The sequence below is a fragment of the Erpetoichthys calabaricus genome, chromosome 7 (genome assembly GCF_900747795.2).
Source record: "Erpetoichthys calabaricus chromosome 7, fErpCal1.3, whole genome shotgun sequence".
In the NCBI taxonomy this organism is placed as follows: domain Eukaryota; kingdom Metazoa; phylum Chordata; class Cladistia; order Polypteriformes; family Polypteridae; genus Erpetoichthys; species Erpetoichthys calabaricus.
The window spans coordinates 153,897,033-153,914,462 of record NC_041400.2 but is presented as its reverse complement, the minus strand read 5'-3'; the positions used below and the strand labels follow the sequence as shown (position 1 = coordinate 153,914,462).

At 38.4% G+C, this 17,430-nt stretch overlaps 1 protein-coding gene across 1 annotated transcript in view; it reads right to left on the bottom strand.

The window, feature by feature from the left end:
* Nucleotides 1–17,430, bottom strand: part of fras1 (Fraser extracellular matrix complex subunit 1) — a 303,582-nt gene that overhangs the window by 185,363 nt on the left and 100,789 nt on the right. Inside the window, 4 exon segments of the mRNA XM_028805595.2 lie at nucleotides 530–613; nucleotides 1,365–1,498; nucleotides 4,378–4,537; nucleotides 8,572–8,664. Of these exon segments, the coding sequence (XP_028661428.2) occupies nucleotides 530–613; nucleotides 1,365–1,498; nucleotides 4,378–4,537; nucleotides 8,572–8,664 (471 nt within the window).

The following is a 17,430-nucleotide window of genomic DNA, read 5'->3' as shown; positions in this document are numbered from 1 at the left end:
TAGCTATGTTAACTTAACTAGTGGTGCGCTGACTGAGCACACACGCACAGTAGTCTATCCTAATAGGTTACATGAGACAATGAATGCGAAGATTCTCAAGGCATGTTTTTGATTGTTTTTTTGCAAACTGAGTGACATACTCAATAATTTCAGCTTGCAAATCGTTAAAACAACAATTAAGATATTATTGCAGACAATACATATTGCACACTCCCAATTGCAAAAAGTGCAAGGTTCAATGCTAGTTTTAACAAAATTGTTGCTAAAAGGGAGGAGCAGCAGTGTTCCCTCCACCATTGTGTCAACCATTTCATTTTCATACGACAGGGCCCATCGACTGCATGGCAAAAAAAATTGTTGGAAAAGGAGTCCATCTGCAACTTTCTCTAATAACATCCTTTATTAAAGCTTTTCAATATAACTTCAAAAGTTTCAAACGTTTTTTTATTTGATCCTGCCCTGTGCAAAGAAAACAGAATGCATATTGCAAAAATTAAACTGTTTAGTTTTTCACTTAGTACAAGGTTACCTTGTACTCTGTTCCAGATACAAAACAGGAGTTGGGCACGCACTGGGGACAGCACTGTCCAGGATAGATAATCAGATTCTCCTCCTGAAGAAAAAAAAGAAAAAAAAAAACACAAAAATCAAGAAAACCTGAAAAGGAAGTGACACATTTAAACGTCTTGCTTTGTTTTTTGTTTCCATAGCAATACTCAGAATTGCACAGCATTCTGTGGTAGTGCCCGGGCTAATATTGTATTAGACTCATGGAGTTCACTCACTGGTAGGGCCGTCATAGGCTCCAGCTTTGTCTCTGAATTATGATTTTATAGACAAAGGTCTACTTTATACAAGATACATCTGCATCAAAAACAGCTTTCCCAAAGCTGCCTGCTTTACTTTATCTCTCAGGACCACTTCCATGTAAGTATATAAAAGCATTTCCATTTACCAATAGGGCAGTATGCATAAAGTAAATAACTATCTGACATGGGATCTTAACTTGCAGTTGATTAATGTGGTCTCAAAAAATGAATAATGAGAAGCATGAAATCAAAAGATTGAATGTGTCCTACACAAATTTCATGGAAGAACTTTTCAAAGTATACTTTTGTCAATATAATTTGTTTGACTATTAACATTAAGGATTTACCAAAGATTAAAATGGTATATTTTACCTTCCCAATTTAAATAAAACATTCCTGTTGAAAATATTACAAAACAGAAATGGCCACAGTGGTATTAATATTTAAATATAAATTCATCCTCACCTTTTGCTTTCTGGAAAGTTAAAACAAAAAAAAAACCTAACTAAACATACATCCACATTTTTAACAAAAGTTGTCTTCAGCCTTTCATACCTTCTTGCAGACAACAGGCTGGCATTCAGCAATGTAACACTCTGCATTTCCATTGTTACAGTGGCACTTCATGCAGCTGGTAGGATTCCATTCCTCACCATCCTGATATTCCTTTCCTTCAAATGAACATGCAACTAAAGGAAATAAAAGATTATCAGTACAAGAAGAAAAATATAACATTTTTTAAACCTTCTTTTGTGTTCAAAAGAATAGTCTTGAAAGCTTTGAAATTACTTCAGTTCTCTTTTGTCTGGCACCTCCTGACTCATTGGTTTAAGAAAGACCCCACACAAATATACAGTTTGACTCATCTTGATATCTAGGTATGCAAGATGTGGAGCATTTTGGGGTTCTCCCTATTTTTGTTCACTAGACCTGAAAAACACTTATTTTAAACCATTTTAGGTGATATTTTATGCAGGAAATAACACCAGTATGGCAAAGAATAAATCAATAGGTGTCTTCAGCAAAAACAATCAGGAAGGATTTGAAGTAGTACATGCCACATCAAGCAAACCCCAGGAGTTGGGGGAAACTTTCAAGCCATATACCTGGGTTAGACTGATTGCCACTGTTTGCGCAGGTGGGAGGTGGCACTCCTGAGCCAGATGTCCCAGTTGATCACAGTGAAAGTAGCTGCATTCAGTCCACAGTATGGTGTTCACGCCCCTGCCCTGGTGTGGCCATGAGATGTGCTGCCTAGGATGGCTCCCTCAGATGATACCGAGTGTTTCCTATTTTGCTTTGAACACACAGCAACATTGATGCACTGGGACTGGGGAGCCTGAGCAGCTATATTTTAACCGAGCAAGCCCCCCAAGCCGTAAGGAATCTCCCTCCCCAAAAGGCTTGATGATTATGACTGCTTAGAAGCAACAGATCCTGCTCTACACAGCTGCGAGCCCGGTGGTCAAGGGGTGCCAGTTTAGTCCGGATCGCCCTGTACAAAGACAGATCCAGGGCTTAGTGGACTTGATTTAAAGCTGGACCTGCGGAGACCCTTTCGAGTGCATTGTGGAGAAGATCGCTATTGATGCAGTCCTGTTAGGGACAGACTAGAGCCTTTGTGATGAAATGCTACAGAACGACGTCAACTCGCTGCTGGATCTGACCCTTAGACCACAGGGTGCACAAGCCACCTGGAAACAATGGGGCTACCCAGGCTTGACCCCAATTTTGATCTAGCCAGCACAGACCTTCAGGGTCACCAGCACCACAGGTAGAAGATGCCATAGTGTGAGCACTATACTGTGGACCGAACGCAGCTGCTTTCGCTGTGATCAACTGGGACATATGGCTCAGGAGTGCCACCTCCCACCTGCGCAAACAATGGCTATCGGCCTCACACAGGTATGCAACTTGAAAGTTTCCCCCTAGATGTTAAAGGAGGACAATTTTAAGGTTTCTATTACATTGGCCAGACAGGAATTCTCTGCACTGTTGGACTCCGCTGTGACTTGCTCTGGTAGACCCATTATAAGACCACAGACAAAGTGAACATCCACTGTGTCCATGCGGACATTAAAACATATAATTTTACTCCCTCTGAAATTTAAAGGGAAGAACTTTAAGGTTTGGAGTGCCATTGGGATGAGCACTTTCAAACTATTATTTGGCCGGCGACCATGCAGGGTGTTGGACATTTTTCGTGAAGAATGGACAGGGAGTCGCAAGACAACCCCTGGGCGGAGGTTTGTCAACTGGGTTGTTTTGCTGCAAGAGCAGATTGCCAGATTGTCCTCTATTGCGGTTGAACATGAGCAGAGCGAGCAGGAGGCACAAAAACGTAATTATGAAAAGACTAATACAAAATTTTTTAAGTTTTGGAACATTTAAGAATGGGGATTGTGTGCTAATGTTGATCCTGTCCGATCCACATAAATTTCAGGCCGAACGGCAAGGGCTGGCAGTTATAGAAGAGCATGTGTCTCCAGTGAATTATAAAGTCAGAGTTCCTGGGTGACAGAAACCTGTACAAATGTTGCATATTAATCTTTTAAAGGAATGGCACGACCGTCACAAAGTCCTGGTCACAGCCGCAGGAGTTCCCCAGACTAAGGTTACCATTGGGGATGATTTAACTGACACCTAAAAAGCAGAATTGCTATCGCTGGTCGGTGGGGAACTCTGACGTCTTCTCAGCAGTGCATGGCCGGACAACAATTGCAGAACACAAGACTGTCACCATATACATAAATATATACAATATATATATAATATATATAATATATATATATAAATATATATATATATATATATATATATATACACACACACACACACACACATATATATATATTTCTATATGCATTATTATTTTGTGCTTTTCTTTTAAGTATACTACTATATATTTGTATATGTATATCATGTACACTAGTCAATTACATGTGCTGTACCAAAATAAAAGCTAAATCTTAACACACAAATAAGTAAGGGGAAGTCATAAACAGAATGTAAAGAGATTCAAATATTGAAAAATAAATGAACACTGCATATTTTGATATTGTTTATCAATTTTAATTTCCAATTCATACTTAACCTTCTGAATTTTTTTATTTACTATTGTGTAACTTAAGGAAATGGCACATGAGCTTAGCCATTCAGCAGTACTTGATCTTGCTCACTAATCATTCTTGGAATGTTCCAAAAACCAAAGTCAGCCTATTGCAGTGGGAATCCCTAAGAGTTACGCTCTTTTGTGAGAAATAATAGCCATTATGTGACCTTAAAGTTAAGGAGTTGTTGTTGCTGAATTATATCATGATATTTATTTTGTCAATCACTATCGTATCGTATCATGAACTTAGTATACTGTAATTTGACTTTAGCAGGACAAAGTTACAATTTAACATCATAGTACACTGAGTGTAATTAGTTGATGTTTACAGTTAAAAACGATATAACACAAATGGTTTTAAACAGTTTTAAGCTCTCAAAACTCAAAAGTAGCTACATATTTGTTGATTTAAATGACATTTGCTTTGTAAATTACACATACCAAACAGACTCCTACCTCCCGTTTTCACACATTTTGGACAGCATTCTCCATCTGGTGTATACTTGGTCTCCTCCCTTGTGCAAGACAGAAGGGGGCACTGTCTGGGCCCACATTCAACCCTCCCATGAGAGCAAACACATGTTGTGCACTTAGAGCTCAACCATTCACTATCATACTGTCAAAAAACACAAAAATTAGTTTTCCAAGTAAATGTTATACACACACATATATTGCTCCATTATTTTTTACTGATCCGTGCAACGGAGTATAAATGTAATTTCTAAAATGATATGAAGAAATGCACCGGAGAGCTTTAAATAAAAAAAGTTTTCACTCAACAATAATTTTGTTTGTGTATATTGTGGCGTACGGCCGGGGCCCTTGCCCAGCCAGGAGGCCTCCATGTTGGAAGGACCGGGGGGAATGAGCATATCTAGAGCATTATCTCCCCTGGAGCGCTAGGTGGGTGGCAGCCTCCCTGGATTGCAGCGGTGCCTCGGACATCCGCAGGGCTCCATGGGAGCTGGAGTATGATACAGCCCTCTTGGGTTCCGTGGGCACAACAGGGGGTGCTGCAGCTGCTGCTGAGCCCTTATTTGCAGCTCTTCCACCACACCCGGAAATGTTGCTGGACGTGGGTCAAACACCTGGAGCACTTCAGGGTGCCTTATAAAAGGAGCCAGAAGCCATTACTCCAGGAGCCAGAGTTGGGAGGAAGTAGACAAAGCTTGCCTGGAGGAGTGGAGGAAAGAGTCTAGAAGAAGAAGAAAAAAGACTTTTGTATTGTGTCAGTGATTGTCCTGAACTGTGTTGTACTTGTGGGAAATGGGGGAAGGAGTTTCCCATGAGAGAAAAATAAAAAATAAAAAGCGTGTGTGCTTAACTTGTGCCCCTATGTCTGTGTGTCGGGTTTGGGCGGCAGGAGCGCCCTCTGCAGGCCACAATATTGTAAATATTTGTGTATATAGATATACAGTAATCCCTCGCTATATCGCGCTTCGCCTTTCGCGGCTTCACTCTATCGCGGATTTTATATGTAAGCATATTTAAATATATATCGCGGATTTTTTGCTGGTTCGCGGATTTCTGCGGACAATGGGTCTTTTAATTTCTGGTACATGCTTCCTCAGTTGGTTTGCCCAGTTGATTTCATACAAGGGACGCTATTGGCAGATGGCTGAGAAGCTACCCAACTTACTTTTCTCTCTCTCTCTCTTGCGCTGACCTTCTCTGATCCTGACGTAGGGGGATTGAGCAGGGGGGCTGTTCGCACACCTAGACGATATGGACGCTCGTCAAAAAATGCTGAAAGATTATCTTCACTATGCTCCCTTCTGTGCAGCTGCTTCGTGAATAGACATGCTGCACGGTGCTTCACATACTTAAAAGCACGAAGGGCGCGTATTGATTTTTGGTTGTTTGTTTTTCTCTGTCTCTGTCTCTCTCTCTCTTTCTCTGCTCCTGACGGAGGGGGTGTGAGCTGCCACCTTCAACTGCTTTGTGCCGTGGTGCTTCGCATACTTAAAAGCCAAACAGCCCTATTGATTTGTTTGCTTTTCTCTATCTCTCTGACATTATCTGCTCCTGATGGGCACTCCTTTGAAGAGGAAGATATGTTTGCATTCTTTTAATTGTGAGACAGAACTGTCATCTCTGTCTTGTTATGGAGCACAGTTTAAACTTTTGAAAAAGAGACAAATGTTTGTTTGCAGTGTTTGAATAAAGCTCCTGCCTCTCTACAACCTCCTGTGTTTCTGTGCAAATCTGTGACCCAAGCATGACAATATAAAAATAACCATATAAACATATGGTTTCTACTTCGCGGATTTTCACCTTTCGCGGGGGGGTCTGGAACGCAACCCCCACGATGGAGGAGGGATTACTGTATATATAGAAAAGCCAAGCAAAATGACACCTTTTATTGGCTAACTAGAAAGATTACAATATGCAAGCTTTCGAGGCAACTCAGGCCCCTTCTTCAGGGAAGATGTAATCCATATATATATTGAAACAAAGGCGCTATATTGCACCCGACCTGACACGGACTGACACCGAGGCACATGTAAAATAAAACAAATATTAATTTTTCTTCACCTGTGGGGCACATCTTCCCCGTGAACCCCACAGGCACAACACAGCCCCAAAACACAATTCACGAACACAACACTCCCTTCTGGCACCACCACTCCTCCCGTCTAGCTTTGTCCTCCTCTTCCCGACTCTGGCGAATGAGTGGTGGTTGTTGGCCCCATTTATAGCCCACCCAGAAAGCGCTCCTGGTGCTTGATCACCTGTTTCTGGTTGCACTTCCAGGTGGGGCTGAAGATTCATCCAGCCAGGCTCCAGGCCCCATGCAGCGCCCCCTGGTGGCCACCACAGATCCCAACAGGGCTGTGGAGAACTCCATCTCCCATGGAGCCCTGCGGGAAGCTATTGCATCGTCCAGGGCTGCTTCCCCTGAATATACAGTGAAAGGGCGTCCGCCACTATATATATATATATATATATATATATATTGTCACAGACGACTGCGGTCATTACCTGGCCGGGATGCCTGGAGGGACTGGAAAGAGACATTAATAGCTTCCGGGGCACAAGGGGGCAGCCGCCCTGGATTAAAAGAGGACCACGGGAAAGGGACAAAGATGATTTGACCTACTGGGAACCGTGGCCACCGCCAGGGGGCGCTTTAAACCTCAGGAGACCCGGATGTGATTACTTCTGCCACACTTGGCAAGATGGCGGAGGGATCGGCCAGGGACGCCCGGAGTGCTTCCGGTTCAAAGGGCAGCACTTCCGCCACACCAGGAAGTGCAGCCGGATGGACATCATCAGCCACCTGGAGCACATCCGGGCAGGAATAAAAGGGGCCGCCTCCATGCAGTCAGTGAGCCAGAGTCGGGAGTGGGAGAAGGACGAAGCTCCCTGGAGGAGTAAAGGCGGCCAAGGACATTGAGTTAAGGGTGATTATTGCTGTGTGCTTTGTGTGGAGTAAAGAACTGTGTTTATTTAGCGATTTAATAAACGTGTGCTTTTATAAAGATGTGGTCTCCGACTGGTGGTGTCCGGGATAGTCTCACAATATATATATATATATATATATATATATATATATATATATATATATATATATATAGTATATTGTATAATATGAATTACTTCAATAATGTACAGACAAGCTCAATATCTATATTAAAAAAGTGTTAAGAGGTATATTTTCAACACTGAGTTTGTCTACAGGTTTCAAGTTCCTATGTTATCTGAAAACTTTATTATCTGAAACCGTTCAGAAAAATGGTACAATTTCTTTCATATTATTAAGTTAGTTAATTAGTGAAATGAAAATATGAAAATGAAAATATTCTGCAAACAGGACTATTTTGACATCAACACTCCTTCTGGTGGATGTGAAAATTACAATTCATATGACAATATGTACATAGTCCAACTGTGAAGCAGGGTAAGCACTAGGACAAATTTAGCAAAGGGACACTGGATTTTTTGCCAATGCATGGTTACAACAGAAATAAAATCCACAATATTTTTGATTCACAACAAATATGCCTGAAAGTATGCAAGCAACAGATTAAAGAAAACAGAAGTTTATCCTTACACAACAGAATTGTGTAGGATTACATTGTAACAAATAAACAGATTGTATCCATCAAACACTTCTAAAGTGGTACTGGAAGTTTTTCCTTTTAATTTGCTTTTTCAATATTTGTTGCAAATTCTTTTGTAATTTTACTCCCTCTGTTCAAAATGCTCCTAAATTAAACAATCACTACCCAATACTTTCCAACACTGCATTTTGAGTTGTTAGTTCCAGATGCACTTTTGACACAGGTGTGTAAAAACTCGACAGTATATATTATAATGGATAGTTTGTTGAAGCAAAAAACTTGTCTGCTTTACACTACAATTGTTATAACTTATCTGTATTGCATGCTGAACATTCTCCTCATGGCTGCTGTTGTGCTGCAGTAGCTGCTTTAGCCATTATCAGTATACCTTATACAGTCATTATCTACTGAATATCAAAAATAACAACTGTACAGCTATTTGAAAAGATATTTATGTATTTTAGTGTTAAATAACTTCAAATTAATCATCCGTATTCAGGTGCCAGGCTGGTTAAAGTAAAACTTGAATAAAAACCAATGTTCTTGGCCATTCTTAGAGACACAACAGCAGAAAACAATCACTTACTCCATAGATTTGTCCTTCATACTGACAAAAGCCTTGACTTCTCTGAGAGCATTCTGGACAGCACTTATTTGGAAATATTCGTAAACGTTCTCCCTAAAATTTGACAGAAAAAAATAAGTTCTAACAACTATTTATTTATACAATTCACTTAAGCTGCAATTCAGTAATGATTGAGGAATAGACACTTCAATGTTAAAATCAGTTATTGTTTATAGACATGTGCTATCAATCCTCAAAACTATTACTATTTTGTATATTAATTAAAATAGCCCCACAACCTGTAAGAGCAGTTCTTAAGTTCACAAATACCAGAAGTATTTTGTAAAACCTGGAAATGGGTTAAATGCAAAACAAAACTTAATGCATGAGATAACAGAAAGGAAGGAAAAAGAGACCATGCTTTGCTAGAGCACAACAAAAAATAGAAGAAAAAACACTTCCCTCAAACCAACACAAAAAACTGTTTTTGTGCTCCAAACCAAACACATTTTTTTATTATTCCAACACATTACAATATTAATGAGTGTTTCCTATGATTCACTGACTATTTAAAACCCAGTAAGACAACGCAACACATTTCTTGTTTTGTCATCATTTCTTTGCATTTCTTGGCTTAACTTATTTTACAAACATTTAGCATATTGTATATTAAAACTAACTACACAGTCTGTCATATACTTATAACTGTATTTCAAATATTGTTACTGCAGATGCTAGTAGGAGACAATGTGGAATTTTTCACTATGCTATGTAACATGGTCACGTTAGCACATCATTTCAAAGAGGAGTTGATTTGTATTTATGGTTGGAGAGGTTCTACTTTTATTAATTGAAACACACCGTTTTTTGCATAGTGAAAAATAACATCTTTCCTCTTTTCAAATGCAAGCTCTTCAAATGAATCTGTTGAAGCATGATGGCACTGTCTATCAACTGGAGAAACTGCGCCCAACATATACGTACAGTAACTCTTTAAATCTCAACTCCCCCAACAACATGAACAGTGGCACCTGAAGGCTGATGTGACTTAAACTTCAAATTGAGTACAATTTCAGATGTTTTCATATCACACAAAAATATATAACCAAAGGTAAAGTAAATGGAAATTTGCAACAGAATAGGCTCAGATGACATTGTTCATGATTGATCAAACACACTATATTTTTATAATCTGTAGCTATTCTTCTCTGAGTAACTCTATTTATATACTGGAACGTGCAAAAACTGAGTTGTTTTGTGTTGCAAAAAGCAAAAGAATCCAACATGCTAAATGCTGTACTGTAATAATAGAAGAGGAGTTCATTGTTTAGTTGAATTGAAATTAACAAATTGATAATCACTAAATTATGCCCATTTCAATTAAAAAAAACTGTCTTGACAGAAAGTACGTATATAGCAGATGCTGTGTACTCATCATCCACCAGTTTCTGTCACAGAAGAAATTAAATTTTTTTACCAAAAATACACAATAAGCTAGTGGTGTTTGATTAGGCAGACTGCCTCCTTTGTCAACAGCAACAACCTTTATTTCTATAGCACATTTCATACAACTGATACAGTACAAAGTGCTTTAAAAGATGTTAAAGTTGTAGCTACATGCAAAGAAAAACAAATTGACATTTGATAAGAATAATAATGCATAAATAGTATAGAAAAAGTTAAAAATGGACACTTACATAAGATATATATATATATTTTTAACATATACAGTCAGTCAGTCATTGTCCAACCCACTATATCCTAACACAGGGTCACGGGGGTCTGCTGGAGCCAATCCCAGCCAGCACAGGGCGCAAGGCAGGAACAAATCCCAGGCAGAGCACCAGCCCACCGCAGGGCACACACACACACACCAGGGACAGTTTAGGATCAGCAATGCACCTAACCTGCATGTCTTTGGACCGTGGGAGGAAACCGGAGCACCTGGAGGAAACCTACACAGACATGTGGAGAACATGCAAACTCCACACAGGGAGGACCCGGGAAGCGAACCCAGGTCTCCTTACTTCATGGCAGCTGCGCTACCACTGCACCACCGTGCCGCCCTTAATTAAGAGAAATGGACTCCATAAATATAAAATTGTTTTTAGAGTCTCTAAATGATAGTCCAATGATGAAAAAAAGAAAACAACTCCAGTTAAACTGGTGAAAAAAAAATCTGTAGGGGTTCTAGGCCAAAAGTTCATCCAGCCCCCAATGGGCATTCTGCCTAACATTGATGTTCTTAAGAAGGTTTTTTTTTCCTCCTTAAGCCTTTGTTTTAGAGGATTCAATATGTGGACCGCATGGTATGTTGGGGTGTCAGCTTTCATTCAAACATCTCAGGTGGCTGCACAGGACTTTGATCAGGTAGTTGTGGCATAGGAAAAAATATTGCAGGTTCATTGAAGAGTATGATAATTCTATGAATATCTACTTTAGTAAGGGCAGAACTAAACTGTAGGTACGAAAGAGCTAAGTTAAAAAAGTGGGCTTTTAGGAGTTTTTTTTAAAATGATCTACAGCATTAGCCTAGCATATCATTTTTGCTGTATTTCAGATTTTTACTGTGCAACAGCAAAAGGCCGCCACCACTACTTTTATGTTTGGCACTTGGAATAATAAGCCGATCGCTATTAGAATATCTAAGGTTATGATTTAGAATGGAAGGGGAATGGCACTCCAAAAAAATAGGAAGGAGTAAGATTACTTAAAACTTTATTTATCATTAGTATTATTTTAAAGGTAATTCTATAAAATATGGGTGACCAATGTAACAATGCTAATACTAGTGAGATGTGCTCAGATTTTCTTTTTCTGGCTGAGATTTAGCCAACTAAAGGGTGAATTAATTTCTCAGCATCTTGCAATGTTATAAGAGTTCTACATTTTACAATGTTCCTTAAATGGAAAAATACAGTCTTAGTAATATGGTTAATATGTTCTTTAAAGATTAGATCAGAGTCCTTGATTACATGTAAATTCTTTACTTCCACTTTGACTTTTAATGCTAAGGCATCATTTATTTCTAATACCCTCATTATTTCAATTTTACTAACAATTAAGATTTAATTTTTCTCCTTATTTAGCTTGATAAAATTACTACTCATTCAATTAGAAATACAAGACAGACAGTAAGTCAGACAGTAAGTCTGTGGTAATTCATATTGTGTTTTGAGAAAATCTGGCCTATTGGAAGCATACAGATTAAAAATAACAGTGGACACAAATAGCTCCTTGTAGTATACCATATACAATATCATGGATCCCTGAACTACAATCACCACAATTAACAAAGCATTTTCTACCTGTTAAATAGAACTGAAACCAATTTAAGACTCTGCCCGAGAGGCCCACCAATTGCCTAAGGTATTTAATTGTAATACTGTGGTCTATGCTGTCAAAGACTGTGCTGAGATCTAATAAAACAAGAACAGACATGTACACTCTGTCTGTATTAACCAGTATGTCATTTACTATATTAGGCAGTCCAGTTTCCATACTATGATTTGTTCTAAAACCTGACTGAAACTTAAGAAAAGAATATTTATGTAAATAGTCGTTTAATTGCTGAAAAACTACTTTTTCTAAAATTTTACTTAAAAAGGCAGGTTAGAAATAGATCTAAAGTTATCAAGTACAGATAAGTCAAGATATTCATTTTTAAGCAGAGGTTTTACTACTGCAGTCTTTAGACAATCAAAGACAATCTGCGAAGACCCTCTTATCTAATAATGAATTCACTATTTCAAGTACAGTATCAATTAGCACATCCAAGATTTCTTTGAAAAATCCTGTTGGGACTGGTTCAAGGACACAAGCGCAGGGTTTTAGCTGAGAAATTATGGAATTCCAGAATAACTATTTTAGTGAAGGCATTTAATTATCTAAAAAGAGCATGCTTAGGTTCAACAGGATTCTTTTGGAGGGATGTATTATATTATTTCTAATATTTATTTTGTGTTTTAAAAGTTACTAGACGATTCCAGGATGCATTCTTCTGAATGAACTGGGTTTAGAAAACAGTCATTCAGAATAAAACCCTAGGATTTACAGCATTATCATTTATAATTGAGCATGGGAAAGGTGATATATAAATAAAATTTATTATTATTGTTATTATTATTAATTTTAGAAAAATAGGAATGCCTCTCAAGATGGACTGCTTTGTTACATTCAGCTATATGTGCCTTTAAAATTTCACAGTGGACTGTAAATTTAGCTTACCTCCATTTATGCTCAGCCCTACAGCATTTTCTCTTAAGTTCTGACACACTGAGTCTTCCATGGTATATTGGTGCTAGATGATTTCTTAATTTTTTCAAGGGCCACTATGTCAGCTGCAGCTCTCACCTCACAAAAAATATTTCAGTTTTTCTGGTAACACTGTTGTCTATGTGAGGACAAGCACTAAATTTGGACTGATTATCAAGAATTTTAGCAAACTTACATGCTACAGATGCATTAAATTAATGACTATAAACAGTATACAACTTTTTAGTGGTAGCTACCAGTATTTCTACAATACTTGCAAATATTGAAATGGTAAAATATGCCAGCATTCATGACCTGATTCACATCAACTTTAAATCCTTTTGAAATAGCTAAATTCAGTGTGGGCCCTCCCTTATGAGTAGGCTGGTTGACGTGCTGGCGAAGATAAAATGAGTGCAATAAGTTAATAAATTCTCTTGGTTTAGGGTTTCACTGAATATCTATATGAAAATTCAAATCCCCTACAATTGGGAACCTATCATCATTAATTATTATTATTATTACTGCTACTAAGTCTAAGAATTCCACAATAAAGGACACAAATGGTCAATATGAAAGACTGTCACCATGGCAAGATACTCGAAGGACACGAAAAGTGTCAAAACAGGTATCTTTACAGTATAAATAGCTCAAGAAAATACTTGCAAAACCGCCGCATTTTTGAGCTTTGCAAACTAATTGAACAAAAATGTAATTCAGAGGCACTGCTTCAATGAACACTGCCGCACCATCACTAGTGAGCCATGTTTCACTCAATGTAATAAAGTCTATTTTCCTATCACTAATAAGATTGTTAATCTAAAAGTCTTACTGATTAATGTTCTAACATTTAGTAAAGCCACATTTAAGGTCTCAGAAGAACACAGCTGAATTGACGTGTTGAGGCACACTGAATTAGCAATTAATTTATTCACATTTATCCTGCTTTGTCCAGACCTGTTGGTTTTTATTATTATTTGTCCTACTTTGTCCAGATCTTTCAGTTTGACCATGATCAAATTAAGCACTTGTTTAGACAATTCAGCGGCTGGCTGGCTAGATTCAAAATATAACGCAGATTAGTATTAAGATTAATTTCAAATAGTCAAAGCTGATTATTTACCTTAGCTATATTGACTGAGTGGTCCTGGGTGTCTTGCCTTTTCAGATGTAGCCCATCTCTTCTGAAAAACTTCTATCGCTCTCAGAACAAAATGAAATTGTCAACAAAGCCAAGGCCGTGCTCAGCACAGAAAGTCTTCAACCTGGCATTGAGGGAAAACGGGCAACTAAAGGCCTCATCTGAACATCAATGCATTGGAAGTGGTCCAGAGATGACGATCAGCATAGCTGAATCCTGGGTCCCCTTACAAGCGATGTGCAGGAGCGATTCTCAGTCCTCTTTCAGCACCTCTGACTAGCAACTGCGAATGTCATTTGTTCTCAAGTGGAACACCACAGTCACGACTTCTTTAAACTTCACAAGGGCAGGTGGAGTTTTATTTCCTCAGAAAGCAAGTTACAAAAGTCTTCGGCCAGAAAGAGCAAACTCCAGGTTTCATACAATGGAGTCTCCCAAAATGACAATAAGCACTTCTGTGGGCATCTGGTGCAGAGATGAGAACTTCAAAATGGTTGCTCAATTGCAACATCAGTGCTTCTTATGATGTTTGAGGTGAAGGACCCCTTTTTTTATTGGTGCTCCCACACTCCAAAAACAGATACTTGCCAGTTTTAGGCCTGCTGAGGTGTGCAATAGGCCAGCAGGCAATTGCTGAGAGGGGAATAATTGTATAGCGGGTCCATGGCTTAACATTTTAGTGGCCCATTTTTAAATAAATAAATAATTGAAAGGCCGGCTCGATCTTAACGGGTGTGCATGCTCACGCAGCTGCGGGAGGTTGGTGAGGTAATTTGAGGGTGTGGTCTGTCTCAGTTGCTTCAACGGCCTTCTACTGTGTGCAATTGAAGTGCTGCACCTATGGAGGCATATAAAGGGGAGGCAGCACGAGAAAATGGAAGGAGAGAAAAAAGACCAGAAAGGAAAAATGAAATTTAAAAAGAGAATCAGAATAGAGAAAAATTAAAGGAAGAAGAAATAAAGAAAGAGAAGGGATGTTAAAGAGAGGAACAGAGAGAAACAGGCAGAAGTGAGCGAGTGCCGGTACAAGACTGGAGGAAGCGGGCAGATGGGAATGAAGCCCCAGGAAGGAATGTGTGGCCAGCACTTAGGAGAGGGTTCTGGGATCACTCCTGTTGAGTGACCATGTAGCAGGAGCGACCATTATACTTAGAGTGTGCTCACGCTGGGAGAAGCCAGCGGTGGAAAGATAGCACTCTCTAGTCGGAAGGAGCCAGGTATCGAATCTTTATCATTCTTACCAAGTGATCAGAGTAGGTTTTTTTTTTTTTTTAACATACTTGCCTGGCCAAACCTGAATATCCTTGTCAAATCCACTGGCAAACCAGGCACACTGGATCATCCACTGGACTGTGCAGAACGAACTGCAATTTTTAAGGGCACAGCAGAGAGTTAAATAGTATTGCAGCAGTTTTTATTATCACCTTTTTGACAAGATAGATTCCTAAGTTGAATTACTGGTGAAATTTGTTTAGCCCAAACATACAGTAGGTACACTGGTGAAATTCATTAGCTAACCTCCCATATTTGCAGTGATACATTTGGCATAACTGGGCCAAGTGTGAAAAAGTCTGGCAGATGATTTGTAGAGAACACAGGTCAATGAATAATAATAATAATAACAAGTGGTGATCTACATGTTTCTGTTTATAGTTTGTTGTATAATGTTACTGGTCCACGTTATTACTAATATTATTTGTGTGTTTGTGTCTTCTGATGGAGTGGCATCCTGCCCAGGATTGGTCTGTGTCTTAATTTGCACTAGTTTACAAACTTGAGAAGACAATTCTTTGTATTGCCTCAACATGCACTAGTAGCAATCACAATTATTGCACAGTAGGTTGTGCTATACAATCAACACACAACTGTTTTAGTCCTTAGTAAAGTGCACTCAGTTTTCCATTTTCATGGTGCTGCTAAAACTCAAGTGATGAGCCATATCAATGTTAAAATGAAAGTGAATTTAAACTATTTAATTTACTTCACCATGTGTACGTAACATTTAATTTGTTTAAGTCAAAACATTTACATGTATAGAAGCACCAAGGATGAATACCAGATAGCCTTTTATTCTCTTTTTCTGTTTCATTAGTTAGGTGGTAGAGACAGACTTACTATGGTATGGATTTTAGGCTAAATTAGCCTCATTTGGACTTCTCTATGGTCTGTAACTCTTAAAGTGGCCATAACCTTATATCCAAAACTGACTCTTAACAAATTGGGACCATAGTTAAAATATAAATAAGAATGATCCTATGATTGCTGTAGGTTTCCTAATATTATGACATAATCAATCAATTGCTCTTACATTTTTACCTTGAGAAAGATAAAAAGAATTAGTTTGTTGTAAACTTTTTTGCTTGGGAGAGTTGGTATTTGGTAATGTTTGAATGTTACAAGAATACTTAATAAACAATATTGATGATTACGTGACTGTGTTTTAACTACTTGTAACTCCTAAGAAGGGAGCCTTTTTGAAATATTTGTGTGTTCTTACTGACACTTACAGTGCTACACTCAGCAACACAATCTAAGGAGCAATAGGGTAACATATTAAAAGTAACACGTGTTAAAGTAGTCCAATTACTTTTTAAAGTAACGAATAACCAAACACAATACTTATCTTACTAAAGTAAAAATATCTGCATTACTATTATTCTAGCAGCGCTGCATATAAGGCAAGAGCTCAATCACATACCAAAGCAGAAAAGTGTGAGCTACATGAAATCTGCTAACAGAAATCTTTAAATAAAGTAACCATTTGATTAAACATATTTAGAAAAAACAAAAAAATATCACAGGTGTCATGCTTATTTTCAGATTCATTGTGGCTGATGATGATGTTTTAACTCTATTTTGTCAGTCAGTCATCATCCAACCCACTATATCCTAACACAGGGTCATGGGGGTCTGCTGGAGCCAATCCCAGCCAACACAGGGCGCAAGGCACTCTTATTTTATGCAGTTTAAGAATATCAGAGCATTTTGAAGATTACTTGACTATGTAAACACAGATTTTTAATAAACCAGTCTTCTACCTTAACCATATTATTCACCCTAAACGAGTTGCATTTGTGCATTTAATCACACTCATTGATCCCTTGACCAGCAGAGATGTACTGCATTTGCTCAGAGATCAAATGGAGCAGCTGCACTCCGTGAGATGACATGGCTGCTACAAGTATTTTAGACGCTGTTAAATTATTAATACAGAACCATTTTTATTGAGGGAGTATCAAGATATCATCAGTGTCCCCTTTTTTTTTTAAATAATGACACACAGTCCAAAAATACGCATATGATTTTATTAAATTGACCCGGTATTTGTGTATGTGAGTCTGTTCACCCTATGATGGGAGGCATTACTCGATAAACATGCTTTGTAGAATACCCCAAGTGAGTTAACTGCAAGTGTGAATGTGCTTAATTTGTATCATAGCTCATCTTGTGAATGGAAAAGAAACAACATTTCAAGCCAATAAAAG